Source organism: Aethalodelphis obliquidens, unplaced genomic scaffold (assembly GCF_003676395.1).
Source record: "Aethalodelphis obliquidens isolate GAN/ISIS:26980383/991018 unplaced genomic scaffold, ASM367639v1 scaffold12, whole genome shotgun sequence".
Taxonomy (NCBI): Eukaryota; Metazoa; Chordata; class Mammalia; order Artiodactyla; family Delphinidae; genus Aethalodelphis; species Aethalodelphis obliquidens.
Genome location: NW_020837956.1, coordinates 8707649 through 8733479, shown reverse-complemented (window position 1 = coordinate 8733479; position 25831 = coordinate 8707649). Strand labels below are relative to the sequence as shown.

General features: G+C 40.4%; 1 protein-coding gene and 1 non-coding gene across 8 annotated transcripts in view; one reads left to right on the top strand and one right to left on the bottom strand.

Moving 5' to 3' along the window:
• The window catches only part of THADA (THADA armadillo repeat containing), a 313719-nt gene that overhangs the window by 136821 nt on the left and 151067 nt on the right, over positions 1-25831 (bottom strand). For all 7 annotated transcript variants that reach the window (XR_003434060.1, XM_027113258.1, XM_027113257.1 and 4 more), the window contains one exon: positions 8967-9135. Coding sequence is in view for 6 of the 7 variants with exons in the window: in XM_027113258.1 (XP_026969059.1) it covers positions 8967-9135 (169 nt within the window). In the remaining variant the exon portion in view is untranslated. The remainder of the gene's footprint in view (positions 1-8966; positions 9136-25831) is intronic.
• On the top strand, positions 23081-23153 carry TRNAW-CCA (transfer RNA tryptophan (anticodon CCA)). The gene has a single exon. It is a non-coding gene; the product is annotated as a tRNA-Trp (tRNA).

The following is a 25831-nucleotide window of genomic DNA, read 5'->3' as shown; positions in this document are numbered from 1 at the left end:
TAACAATGTTTCTGATACTGTATTATGAATATGTCTTTAATACTGTAGGTCATAAAGTTTTTATAACAATTCATTCATAGTGTATAGGCTAGGCTACCATAAAGCAATCATATTGCTGCTTCTTTGTTATCAATGCATGAATCATTATACCTGTAAATAAATATTTCTTTTTCACACTGTCTTTTCATTTTTAATGTCTAGTGTTAGTAATATATATAACATCTACAGTGTTTCGTATCATAGAAGACAAAATTGATGTAGGTACTGACAGAAGATTCATTTGTAAACAGATTAAACTTAATGGTGTCTATAAATACAGTACAGTAATTGTAAATGCATTTTCTCTTCCTTACGATTTCTTAATAATTTTTTCTTTTTTCTAGATTACTCAAGAATAAAGTATATAATACATCTATAAAATATGTGCTATTTGACTGTCCATGTTATCATTAAGGCTTCCAGTCAACAGCAGGCTATTAAGTAGTTAAGTGGTGGCAAGTCAAAAGTTATGTGTGGATTTCCCACTGCACAGCTGTCGGCACCCCAACCCTGCAGTTGTTCAAGAGTCAACTGTACAGAGAAATATAAGAATGTCATGAACAATAACATGGTTTAAAATAGAAAGGCTTTTATTTATTTCCTTTAGGCCTGGGACTGATTTTCCTTCAGGCCTCTAAGGTGGCTGTCATATTGTCTGGCTATTTGCAACCACAGTGCTTTTGAACAGCCAACTGAGTCCTTAGTAACTGAAATACACATGGTGCTCTAAATGAAACCCAGGGCTATGCAACAAGTACATGTGCTCTGCTAGCTCAAAAATGCTTCCCTCAAGGAAACAATGAGGTGTTCCTTTTGCCTATTAGATTGGCAGAGCCAAAAACAAACGACAAATAATACTGTTTTCATGGGATGGAGGCCCATCAAACGAATCGCATCACATGATGGGACCACACACCATCAGATATTTTATAGGAATTCTGGGAAACGACAGAAGCTTGCTAGTGTGCCCACAGCACAATGTTTTGTTTTGTTGTATTTTTAAGAACATTCAGAATTATCTTCTGTCATAAAAAGTCTCAAACAATAAGGCTGGGAGGGGATGGAAAGTGTTTTCCAAGATGAAAAGTGAACTCGGAAAAGTGCTAGATTAATCTATGTAGGAGGATCCTGTATTTCCCTTTCACTTTATGAACTTCAAATTTTCCCCTTCAAATGGTAAAGGACTCCTTTGTTTGGGACAGTGTGACAGTGTTTCTTTCCTGATTCATCGGGTTTCTGATGGGGTATGGGGGAGGGGGTGTAATTCAAAACAAAACAGGTGCAAGGAATAACAACCTGATAGGCAGGAACTCAACCCTTAAAAATCAGAACTAATCTCAGTTCTTATAATCTTCAATATGACCTACTGGAAGGTAGAGAACACTGACTGATCAGAGGAACGTCTTTGTGCAGCATGCTAACACATAAAGTAAAAATTGCCGAAAATCAACTTATTTCTCTCTTACACACACACTCGCGTATCAGGAGATATTCTTACATTACTATTTCAACACACAACATTAATTTTTCTAAAGCACAGCTTTCTGTAGCTCAAAATCCTTCACTCACCATCTGCATCAGTGGTCCTCACGTTTTTGGATCATAAACCCCTATGAGGGTGGTGGTGATGGTGGCAGCAGCAGCAACACCAAGCAGTAACAACAGCAACTAATGTGCACTGAACACTTACTATATGCCAGAGTCAATTTATTTATTTTATTTTCAGCTGTGTTGGGTCTTTGTTGCTGCTCACGGGCTTTCTCTAGTTGCGGCGAGCGGGAGCTACTCTTTGCTGCGGTGCGCGGGCTTCTCATTGTGGTGGCTTCTCTTGTGGTGGAGCTCAGGCTCTAGGGTGTGCGGGCTTCAGTAGTCGTGGCTTGCAGGCTCTAGAGCGCAGGCTCAGTAGTTGTGGTGCGTGGGCTTAGGTGCTCAGCGCCATGTGGGATCTTCCCGGGCCAGGGATCGAACCTGTGTCCCCTGCATTGGCAGGCGGGCTCCCAGCCACTATGCCACCAGGGAAATCCCTATACATATATTCTTTTATACCATTACTTCCCCTACTCTAATTCCAAATAGTAACAAAAGCCTGGGGATACATCCACTGACAAATCTCTGAACTCTACACACCCCTGGCCAATACTATGAGTTCAGAGCCTCACAAAACAGCAGTAGGACACTGGTGGGTGATGGTGAAAGTGCACTACAATCAATGCTCTGAACCTGGCAGCTAAAAGCTGTCTCCCACACCCAGCGCAAGCTCCCTAAGTAACACACACCAAATAAAAGCCTTTCGATATTTATAAGGAAGGGATTAATTCATCTTCAAGAGAAGCACTTTAATTAAAAATGACTTTTCTGGGCTTATATCCAGATAGAAATATATTGCCAGATAGAAATATATTGCCAAAAGGTAAGATTTAACAAGGTCTACTTTTCTCTTTATTTTTTTATTTAAGGGCCCAGTGCTTCCCAATCCTTTTCATGTCAAGGAACACACAGAATATAATCCTCCTTTGGCACTCTGGGGTAAAGAGATGCTGCAGGTGATTGCCTGGAGCCTCCAGCCCCTTAAGGCCCCACTCAGACTCCCTGAGAGCTGAAGGATTCAATAAATACTTGACACATCTACAGCCATGCCATTGGAGAAACTCTGCCTTAGCCCTTCTTGGACTGGGGACCCTCCTAACAATTTAGATTTTTCTCCTTTAACAGGAACACAGTCCTCAAAAAGAACCAGTAAATCTGGCCACTAGTGACAAGAGTGAGCCTTTCTTTATGACTCATTCCAGAAAAAAAGCACACTGACCAGCCATCCATTTACAATTTACAACATCAGCATAATTTCATGCTTTTGTTTTTTATTTTCCATTCTGAAATTGTATTTTCTGTATAGAAAATAAACAACAGAGATAGGCCAAGCTTAGGTCGCCAAATGGAATCTGTCAAGGAATGTTCCATTTCTGGACAGCTTGAGCAAATTTTTACTTTGTTTCACAATTCTATACTTTTAAGAAATATGAAAAAGATACTAAAATTCTTCAAGCATAAGGTGCTGTTTTATATGGTCACAGTTTAAAAAGATGGAATTGATCATTCTTTTAAATTATACTTACAGGTTTTGGTGCAACAATATTAGTAAAAAATATTTTTTCTGAAAACATTCTTTTCCTTATTTAGAAAACTCCAATAGAATTTATACTTAAGGCTCCCTCCTTCACTCATTTTCTATTTGTTTCCACTGCTTCTCTCTACAGCAGACAGTAAAGGGTGGTTGGTCTTAGTCCTGTTTCCTGAACAGTGATTCCTTCAGACAACTAGCTGGCCAAACTGGCCTATCTTTATTTCTTTCCTGGTGTTCTGCTTTTCTTTTCCACAAAGTTAATACCAAGATCTACCTCTATGTTTGTCCTCATGCTGTCCCTCCCAGCCCAGCACCCCTATACCCATCCTCATAAAGACCCTAACTCAAGCCCTAACACAGAGCATATCAGGATGTTACAGACCAAAGCAGAAAGGGCCTTAGCTTCAGTCTCCGTTTATGACTGATGCGTTCATCTTTTGCCTTGTCTTCCTTTCTGTTATTCATATGCTCCCTGGTCCCCAAGGGTTTAAGCGGCTCACTTGGCTTCTAACCCACAGCTCCCCCATACTGGGAGGTAAAAGCCTTAAAGGCAAACTCATGTTTTCACTGAGCCTAGAACAGGGTAGGTATTCCACAGTGTGAACTGAATTCAATCTTGACCACTTTTTCATGGTCCCAGCAGCTCCCAGGCCTAGGACCTAAGATTCCTATGGTTGCCCATGTTTGATAGGTTTTGTCACACCCTTAAGGATGACAGAAGGTGTGGCAACTGTGAACTTGGTTATGACCCAGGTCCCCAGAGAGGATTCTATATTTCCAGGTTAGGAGTATTAAATGGGAGACCAAAGAGAAAAGATGAGAAAGAGACAAGCAGAGGGAGGGAAGGTACAATTAGTACTTTTTTTTTTGCGGTACGCGGGCCTCTCACTGCTTTGGCCTCTCCCGTTGCGGAGCACAGGCTCCGGATGCACAGGCTCAGCGGCCATGGCTCATGGGCCCAGCCGCTCCGCGGCATATGGGATCCTCCCGGACTGGGGTACGAACCCGTGTCCCCTGCATCGGCAGGCGGACTCTCAACCACTAGCGCCACCAGGGAAGCCCTACAATAAGTACTTTTAAAGGTCTTTTACCAGTTGTAGCTTTGCAGGGTTTCACCGGCTTCCTCTGTCCCTCTTTATAATATAGATGAACTTCTTTGTTTCCAATGTTGTAGTATCATATCAAATTAGATTTAAGGAGACTGAGTGACAAGGGATTAAAAACAAAGATGGGCCTTCCCTGGTGGCGCAGTGGTTGAGAGTCCGCCTGCCTATGCAGGGGACGCGTGTTCGTGCCCCGGGCCGGAAAGATCCCACATGCCACGGAGTGGCTGGGCCCGTGAGCCATGCACTGGGCCTGCGTGTCCGGAGCCTGTGCTCCGCAACGGGAGAGGCCACAACAGTGAGAGGCCCGCGTACTGCAAAAAAAAATAAATAAATAAAAAATAAAAACAAAGATGGATTCTTGATTTGGTTTCCCTAGGCATAAAAAGTTGTTATTCACATAAACTATTAGGGAGGCAGCACGTTCTAAAGAGAAAAGGAGTGCAGGCTTTAATGTCTTCTCTCTACCCCTGACTACCTCTGTGACTTTAGTCAAGTCACTCTGCCAGGCTCACCTCAATTTCCTCATCAGAAACACAGAGAGAATGTGGGGTGTGTGTGTGTGTGTGTGTGTGTATGTGTGTGTGTGAAAGAGAGAGAGAGAGAGAGAGAGAGAGAGAGAGAGAGAGAATAATGCCTACCTTGCTGGGTTGCTGGGAGGATTAATGAAATCGCATGTGCAATTCATGTGGAATACAAAAGGTGCTCAAAATGTTCATTTTACCTATCTCATGGCAAACTTTCTAAGTGCGTGGGCCTAGGCTATCTGAAGCCCATCCCTGGCTAATATTTCACGTCAACCCAAGGACGGATGCAGCAATGCTACTCCACTCCACAGCCAGAAAAGTGGAATCTTTTTTTTTTAAAGTGGAATCTTTTTAACCCAGAATTCTCAAAGTGAAGAAATCAAGGCTCCAAATTTGGGGGGCTGGAATAAAAGAATTAAACAAAGTGTTCAACAGATTCTGTGGGTAAAAAATGGAGAAAATTTAATACCAGGAAAGGGATGTGTAGAACTGTGGTGATTATTTGGATTAACTGAAGAAAAAAAGAATACTTTTGTCTAGAATGTACAGATAAATGAAAAAGTGCTTTTTCTGCTTTAATAGCAGCTAACTTTCCTCAACTGCCCACTTCATCTTACCCAAATAAAAGGGCTTAATTAAAGAAAGAGCAGGGATCAGCTTTTATACGTCTGTACAATAGGAAAAATAACCAAATTGGGCAGGAAATGAAAAAACTCAGAATTCAAACTTTCACTTCAAATGGTATATATTTTCTTAGGAAACACCAAAAGATGAGTTAAGTACCCAAGAATCAAAATAAATCTTTCCTCATGATTGTTGGCCAAACTCTTCCTCAGTACAAGATTTTTGAACTCTAACTCGATTTCTTGGGAGTGATAAGTAACCTTGTAATAACATCAAGTCCCCAACATGAAGAATTTTGGCAACAAAAACAGACGTTTAATTCTACTTAAAAGACAGGGAAGCCCTGCCAGTACTGCTCCCAAATGAGGTACCGTCCATGTCTCTTATCTAGCCTTTACTGAGATTTAATGTCATTTACCGCTGGCTCTCGTGAACCTGCAGGATAATCTCACCTTTTCTGATGTGCATTACTTCCATCCATTTCAACATGGCAATTATGAGCCTCTGGTTTTTAAAATGATTAAGAAACAAATCCCACATGTTCTTTCCTTTTTTGCATGTCCTATAATTTGAGTCTTTCTTCCATAGTCCCCGAAAATTCAGAGATCAGCACATTTCTCGTTTTCAAGGTATAGTATGTATAGTACTACAGAAATACTCCAAGGTTTGATATATTTATGTCAACATTTTTCAAAGAAGTCAAAATGTATAATTCAAGAAAATGTTCTGTGAAAGAATTTGTTTTCTGATTACGAAATGATTTCCTGCTTCTGAAAAAAATAACAACTTTCTATTTACTTAGCTGGCTCTGAAAGTCCCATGGAGATTACTATTCCTTTCAACCCCTAACATCTCTCTTCCAGGTGCAGGTCTTTTACTGATTTCAAAGGTAGCTTTATGCAGAAAAGGAATCTATAAGCTACAGAAGGAAAAGAGAAAAAGAGCCCTCCCTGTCTTAACCCCTTAAGCTTTCCCCACAAAGAACAACAGGGTGAAACAGAACTATTACAACACAGATGAGACACCCGAATAGACATGACAAAAAGATTTCCACAGGCCTTTGACTTCCTTTTTTCAACCAGGGTATAAGCCAATCTTGGTAAAGACAGGAATCTGTTTGACAAACACAAACACAATACCCAGCACCCAACACCCATATGGTTGTTGTTTTTTCCAACAAGCCCTTCATCTCCCCAACACTCAGGAACAAGAGGAATAGTCACAACCACCCCAGAGTTAGAGGGTTTTTACCTTCCCACAGTGTTTCACATATTATGTAGCAGAAGAAGTAACTTTGAGAATATCAAAGGCAGCCCTGGGAGCAAAAGACCGTATTTTGTTGCTGGGCAGCCTGGTGAAACACAAGCCAGACCTTTTAGTGGTGCGTACGGGGAATGAGTCTGGGAGGCCCATTTGTACAATTGGTGAAAGAGCCAAAGAAACAATTCCAACCTCACTACTTCTAAGTTTGGCCAAGAGTGGATCTTCAATAAAGAAAATCTGATGGCTGATGCCGCCCGACAATCCGAGCCTTCCTTCTAACTCAGCTGCATCCCCTATGAATCTCTGAAAAGCCTGTTCTGCATTACTCATTACTGCAGGCCCTTTCCCTTCAAAGAAACAGTGGAGTCTGACACAATTGTATGGGCCTCAGGGTCCCATCTTTATAACTAAGATAACAACCCCAGCCCCTCTCTTCATCACAGGGATATAGTGAGAACCAAGGGAGATGAGTGCTTAAGAGTTTGTATTAAAGAAACCACCAATGATCCATAATGCATGTAACGGAGACCAGAGCATCTGGTCTGGGACCCTTGGGAGTTGCACAATCTTTTCAGGAGATCTGCAAGATTAAACTATTTTCAAAATGACACTAGACATTACTTTCCTCTTTTATTCTCGGTCTCTCACAAGTATACAGTGGAGTTTGCCAGAGGCTACAAGGTGTGTGATGATGTCACCTCTCTAATGACTAATGGAATGTGTGCTTGTGAGTTCTTGTGTTTTATTTTCTGTTTTAGTTTCTAATTAAATATTGATAGACAAAAGCCACTTGGGATCCTCAAAAACCTTTAAGAGGGTAAAGAGGTCCTGAGACCAGTTTGAGACCTGCCACCCTAGAACTTTAGTCCCACCCAACCCTGCAGTTTCCAGATGGGCTGACTTACACCCAGTCTGAGCCTTTCTATATGCTGTTCCCTCTGCAGGTGGAACTCTTTCTCTCCCTTCCCTTGGCTAACTTCTGCTCTCTTCTTAGATGTCACTTTCTCTGGGAAGCTCTCCCTGACTGCTCCAGGACCAGTCAGGTGACCCTGCTATGCTCCCCTAGCACTTGGCACACTACATTGTAATTGCCCATTTTCTGGCCTTTTTTTTTTGTCCTCGACTCCTTCAATGCAAGAACTGACTTGGTCACTATTTTGATTGTGACACAGTAGTATATAGGAACCATTCAACAAATACTTGTTAAATATATAAAACAACCAAGGAAGGAAGGCAAAAAATAGGTCTATCTTACATTCTCACCTAGATGGAATTAGTTACAAAAATATCAGTTTTCATTATAGCACAGACTTATGAAAACTAATAATAACAATAATAACTATCTATATATCTTGCTATGTACCAAGTACTATTCTAAGCACTTTGTATGCATTAATTCATTTAGTCTTCACAAAATCCCTAAGAGGTATACACTACTATTATCCTTGGTTCAAAACTGAAGACACAGATGCACAGGTAGTGAGTGATGAATCTGAAATTGACACCTAGACTAGTCTGGATCCAGAATCACGGGCCTTAACCACTCTACACACTGCCTTTGATGTCAGCAGTGTGGACTTCAAGCTTAGAACATATATTTGGATCTCAAGGCCATCTCTCTAATCTGCTCATAAATGAGAAACATGAGCTGATATTTAAATCCCACCCCAGCCCTGCCCCACTGTGAGTGACTAGAGCAGCCACATGAACAGCAGACCTTCTCACCAGCACCAAGTTTATAGCTGGGGTCAAAAAGGACAGTTTCAATAAGAAGTGTATTTCTTAATCATTTGTTATACTTGAGTCTTTTCTAGAAGAAAAGTTAAAAGCAATAAATCAATTTGTATATTGATTCAAAAGAAAAGTCTCTTCCGTACTGATAGCACAGAGAAAATAGGAAAGTAGGGCTTGATATTTCATGTACTGTGGTGTTAAGCTCCCTGATGTGTATCAAGGAATGCTCACAACTTCACCCTGAACATGGAGTGGCCTAGAATGTTCTGCAGGCATACTTGATGGAAAAGACACAACTCCACCTGGTTCAGAGAAGAAGGCTAAATGGAAAAGCATGCTACAGAAAACCTAGGTTTTAATGCAAAAGATGACCTGACTGAATCACAGTGTGACACCACATTCATGTTTATGATGCAAAAAGCACACCTAGGAAATACTTGTTCTTTCAGCAGTAGAAAAAAGTTCTACGGATAAAGTGAAAAGCTTGTATAACAAATCTTCACCTGCTAACAATGTCTGTGTTTGACAGAAGTCAGAAAGAGTGACTATACTTACCTGGAGAAGTGTCCCATGAATATGATTTTGCCGGAAACACTGGTCAGTGCAGTCGGGGAGTTTGGCCAACAGAGTTCGGATGGTATCAGGGATTTCGTCCATCATAACAAATGGGACCAAGGCACGAGCTGCCATTTCACGGGAGCGGTAGACAGGTGAGCAACCACATCTGGGAAAAGATAAAAACACAAGACCATTCAATACTCATTTCCACACCCATGTCTTTGTATATGCTGATGTTCTATCTAGCTCTGGCTGGGACATCCAAGGGCTGGGGTGGTGGTAGGAGTTGCTTCCTATTCCAAATGATTGGTTTTTTTGTCATTAATTATACAGGCAACTTTGCTTTTCTCATAAACATCATTAACATCTATGATTCCATCACAGGAATAAATGCAGATAGGAATTGGGAGTAAGACAAAAAACAGGTAGTTGCTCCTCAACAAACAACTATTTACTGGGCACTCAGAACGAACAAAAGCACCATGATGAGTGCCATAAGAAATAAGACAGTCACTGTTGTCTCTGAGGAGCCTATATGCTGGTTGGCAAGATAAGGAGTACATCTGAAAAGGTAACTGAAAGCGGTACTGGAAAAATGATAGGCAAATGATCTTGACATGATGGCTACAGGAGGATGAAACTGTGGGTTGTGGGCTGTGGGTTGTAGTATTGAGAAGGACGGAAGTCAGGAAAGCAAGTGTGATTCAAGTATGCCGAAAGAAACCAGGCAGTTGTCTCAATCAGGGACAGCTGTATAAAGCAAGGGTAGAAATGCTCGAGGTATAGTTAATTGCGTCTGGTTGAAACAGAGGCTCATGAATAGCTGTGGAACTGAAGGCTGAGAAGTGAGTCAGGCCAGACTGGGGAGTGCCATAAATGGCCGAGTACACCCTCTGAACTTAACTGTCATGAGAACAAGAGATGGACCCTCGAGTCACCAAATCCTTGCCTCTTGGGCTGACTCACACCCACAGAGCTTGGATAGAAGCCAGTTCTTAAGTGAAAGTCATGGACAATTGGTATTTTGTGATTCTACAAAGGTCATTGGAAAGGCAGGTCATCTAAGGGCCTCTTGACTTTTTTGTAAACACTTAGAACCTGAGAGTCCACAACCATTTTGTTGAAACTGTACGCTTGAGAGCCTTCACAGATATAGTCTTATTTGAAAGGAGAGCCCAATATGGTTAAGTCCTAGCTTAACTAAGTTCTTGACTAGAACTCTCAAGACTTGATGATCTTGCATCCTATTAAAAAAATAACTCAACTGGGCTTCCCTGGTGGCGCAGTGGTTGAGAGTCTGCCTGCCGATGCAGGGGACATGGGTTCGTGCCCTGGTCCAGGAGGATCCCACATGCCGCGGAGCGGCTGGGCCCGTGAGCCATGGCCACTGAGCCTGTGCGTCTGGAGCCTGTGCTCCGCAGCGGGAGAGGCCACAGCAGTGAGAGGCCCGCGTACCACAAAAAAAAAAAAAACAAAAAAACACTTATATAAATGTCTTAGATGACAAGACAAGAATGGGGAAGATGAGAAGATAGCAGACTCTGCAGGGGAAAGAGATGGCCTCTTGTTTTTTCCCAAAATTAATCAATAGTCCAAGAAAAAATTACGGTAAGATCTGGGCCGTTAGGCCCATGTGGCCATTTAGGCTTAGCATGTAGAGACAAAGCCCTATGACTGAAATGTTTCTAATACCTCAGTTATCACTGACATTTATATTAATATAACAATAAAGTACAGATATAATTTCTGTACAAATGTAACGATGCAAGCAGAATTTCACCATGGGGAGAAGGGCAGGTAGGAGGAAATAGGGAGATAGAAGAAAGAGGTACAGGGCAAGTCAAAACATTGTGTCGTTTTTTACCGTAAGACAGTAGGTCTGAGGTGGGGCAATCAGCACACACTTTCAGGATGGAGAAGAACTCTCCTTACAACATGTTATGAGAAGACACTGAAGGCTATGGCTACAGTAGGTAGCTAGAGATTTCCCAGTGGTTTTTGACTGGGTTTTCCCAACTCACCCATTTTCTCACTTATCTTTCCTTTAAAATGATTAAATGTTTGATCTGTAGCTGGCAAATGCAGTCAAACGTTTGCTTTGGCCCATGGGGGCTGGGGGGTTGGGGAGTGAGAAACATTCACTTGATGGAGAAAAGAAAATACTCTGAAAAAGCTTTGAGATTTAATTAGCAAATGACCTCACTCAGCACAGTCATTTGTCGGAAGCTTCCTGAGCTGTCTGTCCCCCACCCCTTCGACATACATACTTTGTGTTATAGTGTGTTTTATGTTACCGAAAAGGCTTTTGTGTATAAATGTTTCTTTTCAAATACAAATAATTCTGACATGGTTACAGATGTTCAGTTTCTAATTAGCAGCAACTGTATACTAAAGAATACCCCTCCTTTTGCTCCTGACCTTTTGCAAATGATGATTTCCCAAAGGAATCTGGCATCTATATCGGAGAAAGAATGGAAAGTGGGAAAAGTGCCAGAATTTTCTGCTTTCAGATACCCTGTACTAGGGTACTTTCCAAATGCACACAATCAGTTTAAAAAGCAAAACAAAACCTCCCCTCAAAAAAGTAATGCAATTACAGAAAAAGAGAAGAAGCCTATTTTTAAAGTAATATTTAATTAAGTACCATTCATTCTAAAGCAATGACTAAATGTAATTTCAAACTCCTCTCTTATTGCAAATTGTTTAAATGGAAGGATAGAGTCTAGGCAACACACACACACACACACAACTATCAAGCAAAAAAAAAACAAAAAACGTTTCCAGGTTACTGTTTTGTCAGTCTTTGGGGACAGGGAGAGGGTCTCATGAGATTTAGCTTTTCTCCAGGTGTATGTGGCGTGTAGTGTGAGGGGATATAAACAGTCTTTTCAGCCCTAAGTGTAATATATTTGAAGCTAAAATCTCTCTTTCCCAAAGATAGAGTCTTCTAGTTTAATTCTGCAAAGTTACCAAAATCAAGCAGAGATGTTCTTCAGGGACACAGATCTGGTGATTAAAAGGACAGATAATCAGAGCGCCTAGATTTTCATCCTGCTTTGGACACCAAGGTTTGTGACTTGGACAAGTTGCAGTAACCTCTGTGGATCTGTCGAGGTCACAGTGGTGGCAATAATCTATCCCCAGTGAGGTTGTGTCTATAAGAACATTCCAAGAAGGAAGGTACTTTGGAAATACAAAGTTTTCATAATGCATTATGCCTGTGTTAGTACAGGATCAGCATAGTCCAGGAATGGCAGGCCTCTCTGTGGCCCCAATGAGAGAATTAAGACTATGGTTTGAATGCTGTACCATTTAAAAAAGAAAAGACAATAAATTGATAATATGATGGCAAGGAGTATTGGGGGTTTTTTGGCCTCCATTATAAAGTGATGAGGACGCTGGAGCCCTCCTGAAAGAAGTGGGGGCAGCTTCTACTCTTTTAAGTGTCAATTTCCTCTGGAAAATAAAGCAAACGGATTTGGAATCTCAAAGGTCATTTCTTCTTTTACCATAGTTTGAAAAGCATTTCCTCTGTATCCCTAGCTGTGCTCTAGGCCTAAATACTAGATCGTTCACAGGATCTGCAAGACATACAGACATTGGTGTCCTTAAACCTGTAGCCCTCTCACTCCAATAAACCCTTTCCACATAGTTTTAATCATATATTTATCAACTGCCTACTGTGTTCTTGGTACTGTGTAACATGAAAAATGACACATGTGTAACAGTTAATACTTGCATCCTACATTGTACAGTCCTTGGCAGTTTATAAAATGCCTGCACATCTGTTATCTCTTGACTATACAGCATTCCTGTAGGACGTGAGGGCATTATAAACGTCAGTGAACAGATGAAAAGTAAAATGCAGTTCAGAAAGGCTAAGTGGACCCTCCACGATGTGTAAGCAGCAGTGTCCAGGCCAGAACTACCATCCATGGCTCCGCGCGGAGCTCACGAGCTATTCCAAGCTGTAGCTCACACCTGGATATCAGGGGAGCATAAAAATATCTCCCAGCTAATGAAAACATAAGCTTGAATTTACAAGTATGTGGAAAAATCTCTAAATTAGTGGGGTTTTTTTTTTAACATTTGTAGGATCGTGAAAACATTTCAGAATCTAACATAAACCACGGACTCTCTCACAAGAGCAGCAGATTTATGAACATACACATATAATTTCCCACGCAATTTTAGGAGGTTCATGATGCACATTCAAACCCCCTGGGGCTGTGTTTCCAGACCCAGTCAAGAATCTCCAGTTGCTCCTTTGCACACAGTGTGACGGGCAGGTAAGCACTCTGCTTTAGAGATGTGGCAATGCAGAGCAGGATGCTGTCACAGGGAACCATCAGTTTAGAGTGGCAGCCAGCCAGACAACCTCATGATCACAAGGCCATAGTACCCATGGAGACATACAAGGGTGTGCAGGGCATAGAAAAGGGAACAGGAGGGAGAGTTGGAATCACTTTCTGGAGGAGATAAAGGACCTTCAAGTGACGGCGATATACACCTTTGGACTTCAGGAACCCTGACAGACCCTGGAAATTTTAGAATATAGTATTCTGAGCAGGGAAAGACCCCTCTTCTGAGATCATCTTTCACAGCGTGGTGGCTAAGCTTTTTTTCCAGGTGGTTCTCTCTTATATTTACCCTCAGAATCTGTTCCAGTGAAAGATTTCACAGGTAAGTGGCTGGACATCACTCATACCTGTAGGTTAGGCATGGAGACACCCACTGAGTGCCTAGCAAAAGCATACACTGAGTTAGGAACCTGAGAGAAATGTCACTGCCCAGGCCACAGGGAATCTAGAGCCTAGTGGGAAATACAGGCCAATCAGCCAATGCTTTTCAGGAACATGAGAAGTAAATGTAGGCTGTTGTAGAAAAACTGAGGTGGGACACCCAGAGAGGAGGGTGGGTGGTCTGGGAGATCATGGTCCAGTTGTGACTAAGTGGGGTCAGGCAGAAGGAACATTTGAGTTTGGCAAGAAAGAGGTGCCCTCCCCTGTGTCTTTCCGTCCGTGAACCCACACTGCCCCCCCAGGGCATGCAGTCAAAAGCAAGGGAATTGAGGTTTATTAAATGACTACTGTGTCCCAGGGCTGGCTATGTACTTCAGACACACTATTTTATTTACTTCACTAAATCCTCATTATAAGGTCTCCAGCATCCCTATTTTAAGATGAGGAAAGTGAGGTTTCCCAATATACTTTAGGTCATAAAATTAGCAAGTGGCAGATCCTGTATTCTGATTAGGGTTTGTCCACCTGCAAAATTTAGTCTAAGACTTTACAATGCTGTTGCCTCAAAATCCTCAGCCTTGAAAACGCCAAATATTTCCAAAGTAACCTGTTCAACCTAATCATCACATTGAGGTATGAATGATTTATGGAACCAACCAGTCCCTAATTGGTAAAACATGAAGCAGAACAATAAAGATGATGCTGATAGTAACTACCATTTACTAAGCATCTACAGAGGGCCAGACGTAGTGTTAAAAGCTTTGCACGTATTACATCATTTAATCCTCACAACAAGGCAGAATGGCTGAGAGAACATTATTAGGCAATGCGGGAGAGGTAGTTTTGAACCGGGGGGAATCTGTAGAGCCCGGTGGCCTGGAGTGAGGCCCCCATTCTTTGAGAACCAGAGTGAGAGTCTTCAGCAAAGTCTCAGAATGATTTCAGGACCCAGCCAATGTCCCCTTCCACTCTCCTTCATTGACATGATGAATGTTCCCCCAGGCATCTTAGGAGCTGAGCTGAATTTGAAGAAGCTATGTCTCACCTACCTCCAAGTCCCTCACTCAATTTACTCAAGAATGCCTGCCATTATGGTCTATTTCTCATGCAGCACTGGCCAGCTGCTCTTGGGGAATAGTCATCTACTGACAATCTTAAAAGCTGAGACAACCCTACCTTGCAGGACATCTCTGAAGGCTAGGTAGGAAGGAGTAGGCTGAGGCTACAGGTTATACTATATATACATATATAAAAAACTTTCTATATATGTTTTGTCAAGCCAACTATTGCTTCCTCCTTAGTGCCTTTGCACACTGCAGTTCACACCTGTTGGAATGAATGGCCTTTTCACCCTTGTACACTTGGGGAACTCTTCTTCATCCTCTGAATTCTGCTCAGGTATCACTTCTTTTAAGAAATCTTACTGCATTTCCTCTGGTCAGAGTCAATCCTTTTCTCTCCCGTGCCCTGTCACCGCAATGGCATGCTTACAGCTGTCAGGGTTGGGGGTCACATCCCATTTGCATTCCCCACAGGAGCCCTCAGGTATCATGTTGGCCAGATCAAAACAATCTTTTAAAAAAATATTTTTTTTTACTGAAGTATAGTTGATTTACAATGTTGTGTTAGTTTCTACTGTACAGCAAAATGAATCAGCTACACATATACATATATCCCCTCTTTTTCATATTCTTTTCCATTATGTTTATTACAGGATATTGAATATAGTTCCCTGTGCTATACAGTAGGACCTTGTTGTTTATCTATTTTATATATAGTAGTTTGTATCTGCTAATTCCAAACTCCTAATTTATCCCTCTGCGACCCCCTTTCCCCTTTGTTGTTTTCTATTAGACCAAAATGATCTTGAGAACAGAAACAGGGTCTTTATACTTCTGAATAATATAGCACAAAAGACAGGAGTTAAGAACCTGTTCCAGAATCCAGCAAACCTAAGCTTAAGTCCAAGTCCTAAAGCTTACTAGTGGGTGACCTTGGACAGATCAGTGAACCTTCTAAGTTTTTATCATCTGTAAAACAGGGAAAAGCAACTACCTCATAGGCTGTTGTGAAGCTTAAATGAGATAATGCATATAAAACACAATGCCTATAAGTTAATGACCAATAAATGGTAGCTATTATTGAACCTAGTAGATGGAATAACTTTCAAACTGAAAAGCGTGATCTACACGTACAAACTCTCTAGGGTTCTCTATCTCAACAACTGGTTGAGGACACAGAGCCTTGCTGTATCCAACAGGCTTCAGTGCTCACAAAGGCCTGCCCCTCCCCCTCCCCACCAAAGGAGCTGGAAAGGAGAGAAGGAAGATTGAGTTTGGGGCCGACTGACTTGTTTATGTGAGGCCCGCTGACTTTATTCCTCAGGTCCAGGGCCCAGATTTTACTTTCTGTCAATTCTAATGCTGTTTCTAATGCCGTTTCACCAAAGGTTTCTTTTTCCTTTTTATCGTGTGTGGTTCCTGGTTTCAATCTTGCCTTCAGAAACATGTACACGTGTGGTACATGTTTATGCATAAAAGAAAGAAACCACTAAAAAAATAAGGCTGTACCAGTGAATTTGAAAAAACAGTTCAGCGTGTCCTGTCACTATGAAGTATGTTTTTGTTATGAGTGTTATTCCTTAAGCCGTTCTTACACATTCTCAGGTGAGTTCAGTGAGGCCACGGTTGCCAGATTCTCTACTTGTCCTTCCTCTACCGATTTTCAGTTCATCAAAGGACCTACCACCACCTGAACTACTTGTTCCTTTTCCTGCAACTCAAACCGCTAGCACTTAGAAGTTGCATTTACTGTAATCTTGCCCTCTGCACAGCTCATGGATTTCTTTATTCAAATATATTTCTTGGAAGGGTAATGGGTTCAGGACTTTTGAAGTCTGATTTAAAAAAGAATCCTTGGTTTGGATAGTGAAGGAGAAATAAGAGCAGTAGACAGTAGCTAAGCTAAAAATCGCACATTTCCAGCCTTCACGGCAAAAATATACATATGTATCTGCAGGTAGCGTGTTTAGTTTAAATATCTACTGGCAGCTCAAAGCTGTAATTGCTCTTTACAAATTAACTCTAATCAATATGTTAAGACCTTTAAAAAATATTTTTATGAAGAAATGCTGAAAATAATTAATAAGCCAAAACAGAATATCTGAGAACGGCAATGTGTAACCCCCTGGGACATCCCAACCAAAGTCTAAGCTGTAGAAGGTGCATCCTTTTAAGGTCACCTCCATTCTGCCTCCAAGTTACCAAGGTTTTCCCCAGGTCGACTAGCCACAGGCTGTTAATCCCAAAAGGGTGAAAATGGCAGCTGCCAGGAGTTGGGAATTGGCCTCCATCACTTTGACATCCCTCCACTTGTCCCTGTAAGAACTGGGCACAGCACTCAGCCACATATGTGGCAAGGACACAGGGTCTTGGATGCAACGGCAATGGCTAGTTGCATTCATACCATTCCTTTAGGTGTTAGGAAATAAAGCTAGGGAATTTTCCTACAGGGACAGGGGGGAAGGTATCCAGTGTGGTGCTTACTTTGAATAATGCTCTTTAATTATTTAGAATTACAAACGTGTTTTAAATAAATGAAAGGATGCTTTCTGAATGCTAATCCCTGGTTACTTGCTGATATCAAATCATAGAGTTTTGAAAAAACATAAGAGTATGAAAATTATATTTCATCTGAAATTTCATTTCATGCTTTCATTATTTTGTGACTAGACAATAACAGATACAATTTGAAACTGAATTTTTCAGATTCCAACCAAATTGTCCAGACAGCTGGAAAGAAGGTTTTTTTTCCTCTGGAGCACTGAAATGAAGTTATACCTTAACAATGATTCTTCCCTGACTCGGAAAAACATGGAAAAGACTTTACAGCAACATAAATACAAAGATGTTGGAGGCCCTAGAGATTAAAAGGTAATCATTACTTTCAGTCTTTACCCAAAATAAAATGGAGTAATATAAAGTGGAAAAAAAAATCTAACATAAACGGTATAAAACTCTCCCACATAATGAAAATAACCACTAGACTTAGTTTGAAATTTTGGCATGATCTTCCCTCCCGGTCCATCTGTGGGTTTTCCTCTCTGACCTTGGATCAACAAGCCACATACTACTGGCCTCCTCACAGACAGCTGGAAAAGCGTTCTGGATCTGCCCTCAGGGCTCTCAAGCTGGGATAAGCTGTGTGCAGGGCAGGAGCTGAGGGCTGCAACTTGTGCAGACGGAGGGAAAGAGCTGCACATTCCTCTCAATAGCAAAACCCTCCCGTTGTTTCTGCCCCTGCTCCACTAAAGACCAAGAGACGAACACACACAGACAGCCACTGAGTCTTTAAGGGGGTTGATCGTAACACCTTGGCCTCCGCATGTCTTCTCCTTTCCTTGCAGGTAGTGGGTGGGTTGGAGAAAACGGTCCTGAGCGTACTGAGTCTCCTTGTGGTGAAGGTCACTGCTCAAAGGCCAAGTTCTCTAAGTGACTTCATACAGTTGAAACGCACCCCATTAACCTTTAGGGCATGCGGTTCCATATTCACAGTGAGTGGGTTTCAGTTCATAAACCCAGGACTGGGTGGTCAATTTAAGAAACTACACAAAGGTATGGAAAAAATTTACTCTCTTCTTTTTAAGCTATGTATATTTAGGGGGAAGGTTTGAAAAGGAATAATTTTGGTCCCGTTTTTAAGAGTTTTTTTTTTTCTTCTGTTTGTTCTTTAGCTTTCAAATGTTCCAGAACCTGCGACAACTCTTTATCACCACAGTAAATGCAAATTTCTCATTCTGGCATTCAAAGCACCCTAAACCTAGCCCAATACTGGGTGGACAAATCATAGGTGCTAAGTACATCTTTCCTGGAATAACAGAACTTGACTTTTCAGGTGACTCTTTCTGAAAAGATATTAAAATCTTGCAAAATCTAAGCATCCTGTGAGTCAAGTGAGTGCTTAACATTTTTAAATAAACACTTTCAAATGTGAACAATTTTAGGAACTTCCCTTTTGACAAGAATCTTACATTTCTGAGAGATTCCAATACTCATGCTAAAACTCAAGGAGGGGAAAGGGAAAGGAAGGTGGGAACATTTACTGAGTGTCTGCCAGATGTCGGGCAATGTGCTAGGTACTTTCAGATATTTTATCTCACTTTCAGTACTCACATAAACCCTCTGAAATAAGTATATAAAACTATATACACATATGTCAGTTTTTGCTCTAGATGGTCTAGTGGGAACATGTATAGAATGATGAGTTACCAAATAAAATGTACCCACAATCAAATAAAGTGCACTGTGCCTATTTCTTTCTGTTGTGGTAATGGAGGTACAATTTATCCCATTAATCCCAATGGTTAGAATTCATTTTTGCAGATCCCATACACAATGAACTGGTGGCCTAAATGTATTTCCTACTGCTCCAACTAGTGCTTAATAAAATAAAACCAAAAGCTTTATAATGCACTATCTTTAAGGAAGGCAAATTAGTCACCAGGAAATAGTCGTCCACGAAATTGTAGTCTTTGTAGCTCAGCCAGCAGCCAAAGGTTTCTGAGGAACCCTGTATTAGACTGGGACAGGCTCGCCAAGGGCTGTGGCAGTGTCCTCTGCTGTCCTCTAACAATATTGACCACCTCGGGTCAAATCATCTACAGTCTTTTGAAGTATAATATTTATCTAGAGACAAGTTCAAAATGTCCAAGAATAAGAATCTTTAACATTTTTAAAGACAACAGACACAGGTCAGCACACTGGCAGGATCTTCATGGGCTTAGGAAAAAATAATACACATCGTTATCAGCTTTAAGTGAGTATTTTGGTGGAGGGAAACCTACTGCTAAGCAGAAACTCCTACACGGTCCCTTTGATGCCTCTTTAGCCAGACTACTTTTAAAACATCCTCAAATTAAAATATTAGTATCTAAATGTGGCCATAGGCAAATTACATAATATCCTTTCACATCCTCATCTGTAAAAGGAGATTAGAATAAATGATCTTGAAAGTCCTCTTCAAAAACAAAATCCTATAATTCAATGGACATTTAAACATTTCAGGCAGATAGCTATATTTTTATTTTAAAATATCTTTATGACCTCTCTTGACTTGCTCCATTGTTTAATCTCATAACAATACTGATGCTGATAATAGAACTTTTACGTTTAATACAAACCACACTCAATCTTTCTATAGTCGGGAGCCAATTTTCTCTAGTTTGAGCCTCTCCAGAGTTGGAGAACAAATGACCAGTGTTTTCTATACACAGGAAAACCCTTCACTGACTATAATGGAATCCTGTCATTAAATCACCCCTTACTCTTCCCTTCCGTGGGCTAAAACAGCCCCAACTCCTTTAATCAGATAGAACCTCTTCTCTAGAATCCAGTTAATTATTTTGCCTCTACAGAGGGTTGAATGAATCTTCCCAGTACCATCAGCTAAAACAGTGATTTGTGCTACTGCTAGATGAGAGAAATTTGAGCATTTCTTTTAATTTGATTACTCTCCAAACATTGCAATTTATTTTTGCTAAAGTTAATTAATACTCCTGAATGACCCTCCTCAGGTTTCACAGCAACACTTCAAGCTAAAATCAGAAAGAATAAATTTTTTAAACCCATGAAGTACATGGAAAGTTTTGAAAAATTCCAAGAAATTGCACTTTTTTGGCCTGAACAAATAGCACGAAAGAGCAAAGAATACTGAGATATTAGTAACAGACCCACCCCAGGGAAGATTCTTATCTCAAATGAAGACTGCAATTAGGTAGATTAAGCCATACATCAGCATCCCTACAGCATCCAAACAGACCACTGCCTTCAGGGAAAGTTTTACATCCTCCTTTGGTTGCCCCAGTGCCCACATTCGTGTCACAGTCAAAAAGTACTTCCTTAAGTATAATTACGCTTTTCTTACTGCAACTTAATTTTGTTTTTGTGGTTCTACATGCCAGGGAAATAAATGAACTTATGCCTAAAAGAACAGTCTTTTGACTTGTGTCCAGAATATATTCTGAATAAGAAGAAAACAAATAACCCAACAAAAAATTGGGTCAAACTTTGAACCAAGACTTCAGCAAAGAAGATATATGGATGGCAAAGAAACACATGTAAAGATGCTCAATCTCCTTAGTCATTAGGGACGTTCAAATTGAAACCACGGCGATGTACTGCTACATACCCACTAGGAAGACTACAATTAAAAAGACCAAGCACACCAAGTGTTGACTAGCATACGGAACCACTGGGACTCTCATCCTCTGCTGGTGGAAATGTAAAACGGTACAATCACTTTGGAAAATAAAATTTGTCAGTTTCTTAAATAGTTAAATGTACACCCTTTTCTACAACCCACCCATTCCACTCCTAGACATTTATCCTAGAGAAACAAAAGCATATGTCCATACAAAAACTTGTACATGAATATTTCTGGCACCTTTATTTGTAATAGTCAAAACTAGACACAGCACAAATGTCCATCAACAGGTGAGAGTGTAAGTAAATAGTGGTATATCTGTACAGTGGGATACTATTCTGCAACAGAAAGGAACTACCGATATGTGTAATCACATGGATTAATCTCAAGATTATTACGCTGAGTGAAAAAGTCAGGCAAAATAAAATACATAATGTATGATTCCATTTATATGAATTCTAGAAAATGCAAATTAATCTATAGTGCTAGAACAGCTGTTGCCAGGTGACGGGGGCGGGGCTGTTGGAGAAGGTTACAAACGGGCACAAGGAAACTTTTGTGGGTGATAGATATGTTTACTATCTTGACACTGGGGGTGGTTTTATGGGTGTATAAACTTAGCAAATGGTACACCTTAAACATGTGCAGTTTACATCAATTACACCGCAATAATGCTGTTTTTTAAGAATAACATTTCACATACATTAGAAAAGTTAAGTTATACATCCTGTCTTGTTCTCCCTTCTCAACCTCCAATCGCATCTCCAAAACATCCCAAATCTTCTTTCCTCATATTAAACAAGCCCAGCAATTTCCTTTGAACTTTTATGACCAGAATGAACCTTTCCTTGTGCTTTCTTAAAGAATCAAATCAATAAACACTAAAATCCTAACAGTCGCATAAGAATTGAAAAACAGAAACTTTTTCAGGACAATGTTCCAAATCTTCCACATGCTCTTCTAGGACAGGCTCAGAGACAGTAAGTGACGTGACCAAGCTCACAAAAGAAGTGAATGGATAAGCTGGGATTCAAAGTCAGGTCTGTCTGACTCCAGAGCCCGTGGTAGCTGCAAAACCTAGCATGCCCCAACTGTAAGACATTTTTACCACCACAGGGTGGAACGACAATAACAAATACTAAAAGAAATTCAATTTTATAACTCTTACCTATACTTGACAACTCACACCATTCAACCAAGCAATGCCAAATCTGTTGGGCCCGCTTTAATAAACTCTGCATTTAGCGGTAGAATTTTTCAAGTGGTTATTAAGGTAAAACAGATTTATCCATCATCTCGAGTAGATTGAACCTGCTTCCTAATATCTTTTATTTTTGCTTATTTTCATAATTTGCTTATTCCATAGTGAACAGGTAATTTTCAATCAACTCATCCCAGTTTGAATCATGCTGAATTCTGAACAAACAGAAACCAATTAGTGCACTATTATTTAACAGAGTCCCAGTAAATGCACAATGGAGACTGCTGTGCAAAGTTTGAAGATGAAACAAAACAGATTACACTCACACATACCCACACACCCTACCACTAATTAAAAAAATTCTAGTGTTACAATTTCAGCTGTGGTATTATCTTTGTTCAGAAGCAAGGTACATTACTGTATGGTTGAAGCCTTCCAGCATTTAATTAGGTTACTAATTATAAGGAGAATCACATTACCTTTAAGTCTTTCCTTGGGTTGTGACTAAGGCTTAACACATTAATACATTAATGGTAACTGTATTTTAAGACAGGGAGCATGTCAATAAAGAATTCTGGTCACATCCTCCAATATGTCCATGTGACTGAAGGTTTTGGCTGTGATACAATTTGATACATTTACTAGGAGGAAAATCACTGCTAATTCCCACTGCTACAGGTAGTGGCCAAGAGATATTTTATATTGCATTTTAAGCATAAGTAACATTCAAGAGAATCTTCACAGAAGGCATATACATGAATATAAAAATAAATAAAATCATTAAGTGACATTCTTTATTCCCATTTAAATTCAATTAATAAATTTAGCATCAATTCAGTATCACATTACTCCCCAACTTCCTTCCTTGCCCATCAATAAAAAAAGTCAGTGCAAATTGTATGTCATTCTTCAATCATGCCAAGGACATAACCTTTAACCTAAGATTAAAAAGAAAGTGCTATGGGACTTCCCTGGTGGTCCAGTGGTTAAGACTCCATGCTCCCAATGCAGGGGGCCCAGGTTCGATCCCTGGTCAGGGAACTAGATCCCACATGCCACAATTAAGACCCCGCACAGCCAAATAAATAATTTTTTTTTTTTCTGAAGTGCTATGTGTGAAATTCAATACTGTTTAACTTCTGGGTGCTAACATCTAATACAAACAACATTTCAAAGGAAAATGAAACAATCTGGATCACTTCCATTCATTTTTATGATTTCATTGGTAGATTTCTATGGCTTTGGCTTGGATCCTTGATAAATTGGAATGTGGAATCATTTAGTTTATAATCTGTATCACCAGTTCGTACAAGGCACAGAAAAGTTCTCCACTCCCTCACATACTTCAAAGTATTTCATTTATTATTCAAATGATTGTTCTGACAAAACCATTAGTCAAGAAGAAAGCAAAGAAATCTTATTTTTTAAAGTGGAAATTTTAAAGATGCAGTTTTCACAACAGACTGCTTTATCTACTCATGCTATTCTGGCAAAATCTTTATTTCCTAAAAGAAAACTTTTATCTTTTTTTAATTAAAATTTTTCTTATGTATTAGAAGGTCAGGGCATGTTTTTACTGATATCACTCAAAGTGAGTGTTTATATTTTAAATTTACCTTAGCTTCTTCTTCCTAAATTCCTATAGCCTCTCGCCTTTTCTAAGGAAAATACTAAATTTAAAATTGAGAAAGGTATTGCCGAAATCATGGTGAATGTTTCACAACTACCTTGAAATGATGGTAGGAATATGCACGCTCATGCTCGCTCTCTCTCTCTCTCTCTCTCTCTCTCTCTCACACACACACACACACACACACACACACACACGAAAAAATAAGTACCTTTTAATCAGAGTTCTGAGTTTAGGGCTTTTGGGGCTAACAAGAAAAAAAGTTTCCTGATTTGCAGTAGACCTATTTTCATACTTTCTTTTTCTACACTGACATCACATAGCAGCTGTATCACCAGGTAGCATGTTTGCAAGGTAGGAGAAGTTTCTTGGCTTAGCAGAAAAAAAAAAAAAGCAACAGTCTAGTCCTCAAAAAGAACCCCCATGACCAGTGAGGCTGAAAAAGCTGGCTGAATCACTGGTCAAGAGTCAGTCTTATAGCAAAAATCGGTTGGGCTGAGAACAGAACTTAACAGGAAAACATAAGGTCAGACTTGAGTCTGATTTGGTGAAGAAACATGTGCTTGGCCACTCAAGGGCTGCATATATACAGATGAAGTTAACTTCCATGACTACTACTAGTCATGGAGCTTTTCAATGCCACTACTTGAGAATCAGAGCAATAGATGTTACTACTATTCCAGCCACCAAGAGACCCCATTCCCCTCTTCTGTTACATTTGTGGAAGGAGAGTGGCTATAGTGGTTTAGAATCAATCATTTTCAAGACATGGCTCTTTTCCAATCCCAGACTTGCCAATATGTCCCTATGAAGGCGGCAAAATTTGTGTCTTTGTCTTGTGTTCATTAAGGTTCTCTGTGCTTTCAGTCTCACAGTTCTTAAAAGGAAGCATGATACCTCACACGCAACAGTGATCAAGTTCAATATAAGGCAGATGATGTAGCCCAACCCTATGGTATTTCCAACTGTGTCCAAAGTACTTGGAGCTGCCAGAAAGCAAGTATCATTCATTCATTCAGTCATTTATATTGTGGTAAAATATACATAACATAAAACTTATACTTTTTTTCTTTTGTTTAAGGTAAGGAGTGGATTTATTTAGAGATACACATTCTTTGGACAGAATGTGGTCCGTCTCAAAAGGTGAGAACGGCCTTGGGAGAAACACACTCCAGAGTGTGCGCCAGCTCAGAAGGTGAGAGGCCCCAAAATAGGGGGTGGTTCAAAACTGACACATTCTGAAGTGGCATTTAGCTCATTCACCAAGCAGTGTTAGAGCATTTTAGACTCTGGTCTCAGTGTCTTGATATCCAGGTATTCACTGGTTAATACTCATGGCTTCACAGAGATAAATGTCTTTCTATTTTCAGGTAACCTTTCAGATAAGTATACAAAATCAGAGTTCATTCAATACACTAGGGTTTGTATGCTGGAGGTGAGGCAAGAACCACCCAAACCAAGCATTTGGCCATTTCCTTCCAGGTGGAAGGCAGAAACTCTGATATTCTCTTCCTTGCCATTAAGCCTTTCAGAAAATAAGGAATCCACTATTCCCTGACCTTTGGGATTTTTACAAACATCAGCCTGCCGTCCAGAACACAGACAAGAAACTGTCCAGGGAAAACATGCCCCCAAATGAACAGGATATAAACAAAGCTGTAACTAGGTAATTAATTGTAGGGACTGGACTCCCCTCACTCTGCTTCTCTGATAACAATCTGGTATTTTATCAGCAGGTCTTTTATCTGGAAGGATTCACTGTATTCTGCTGCCTGGAACTATTCTGGGAGGGGACAAAGACAAGCTTTCATCTTGGAACGGAAATGGAACCACATCTAGGAGGAAGAGTCAAAGCTGTAAAAAGGCCTCCAAGTCTTTCCCTGCCAGCAGGGAGAGGTAAATGGAAAATAGGATGCCCCGTTTCACTAAATGCACGGGAGGAAATTCTGGTGGGGAAGAAGCCACTGCGGTCCCCATCCAGGCAATGTGCAATCTGTCTCTGTCCCAAATTCTACACCCTATGCCCACCGCTGTCAGCCTCATTCCATCTCTAATACCACACCCAACCAATGTCTCTTCCTGTCAAAAT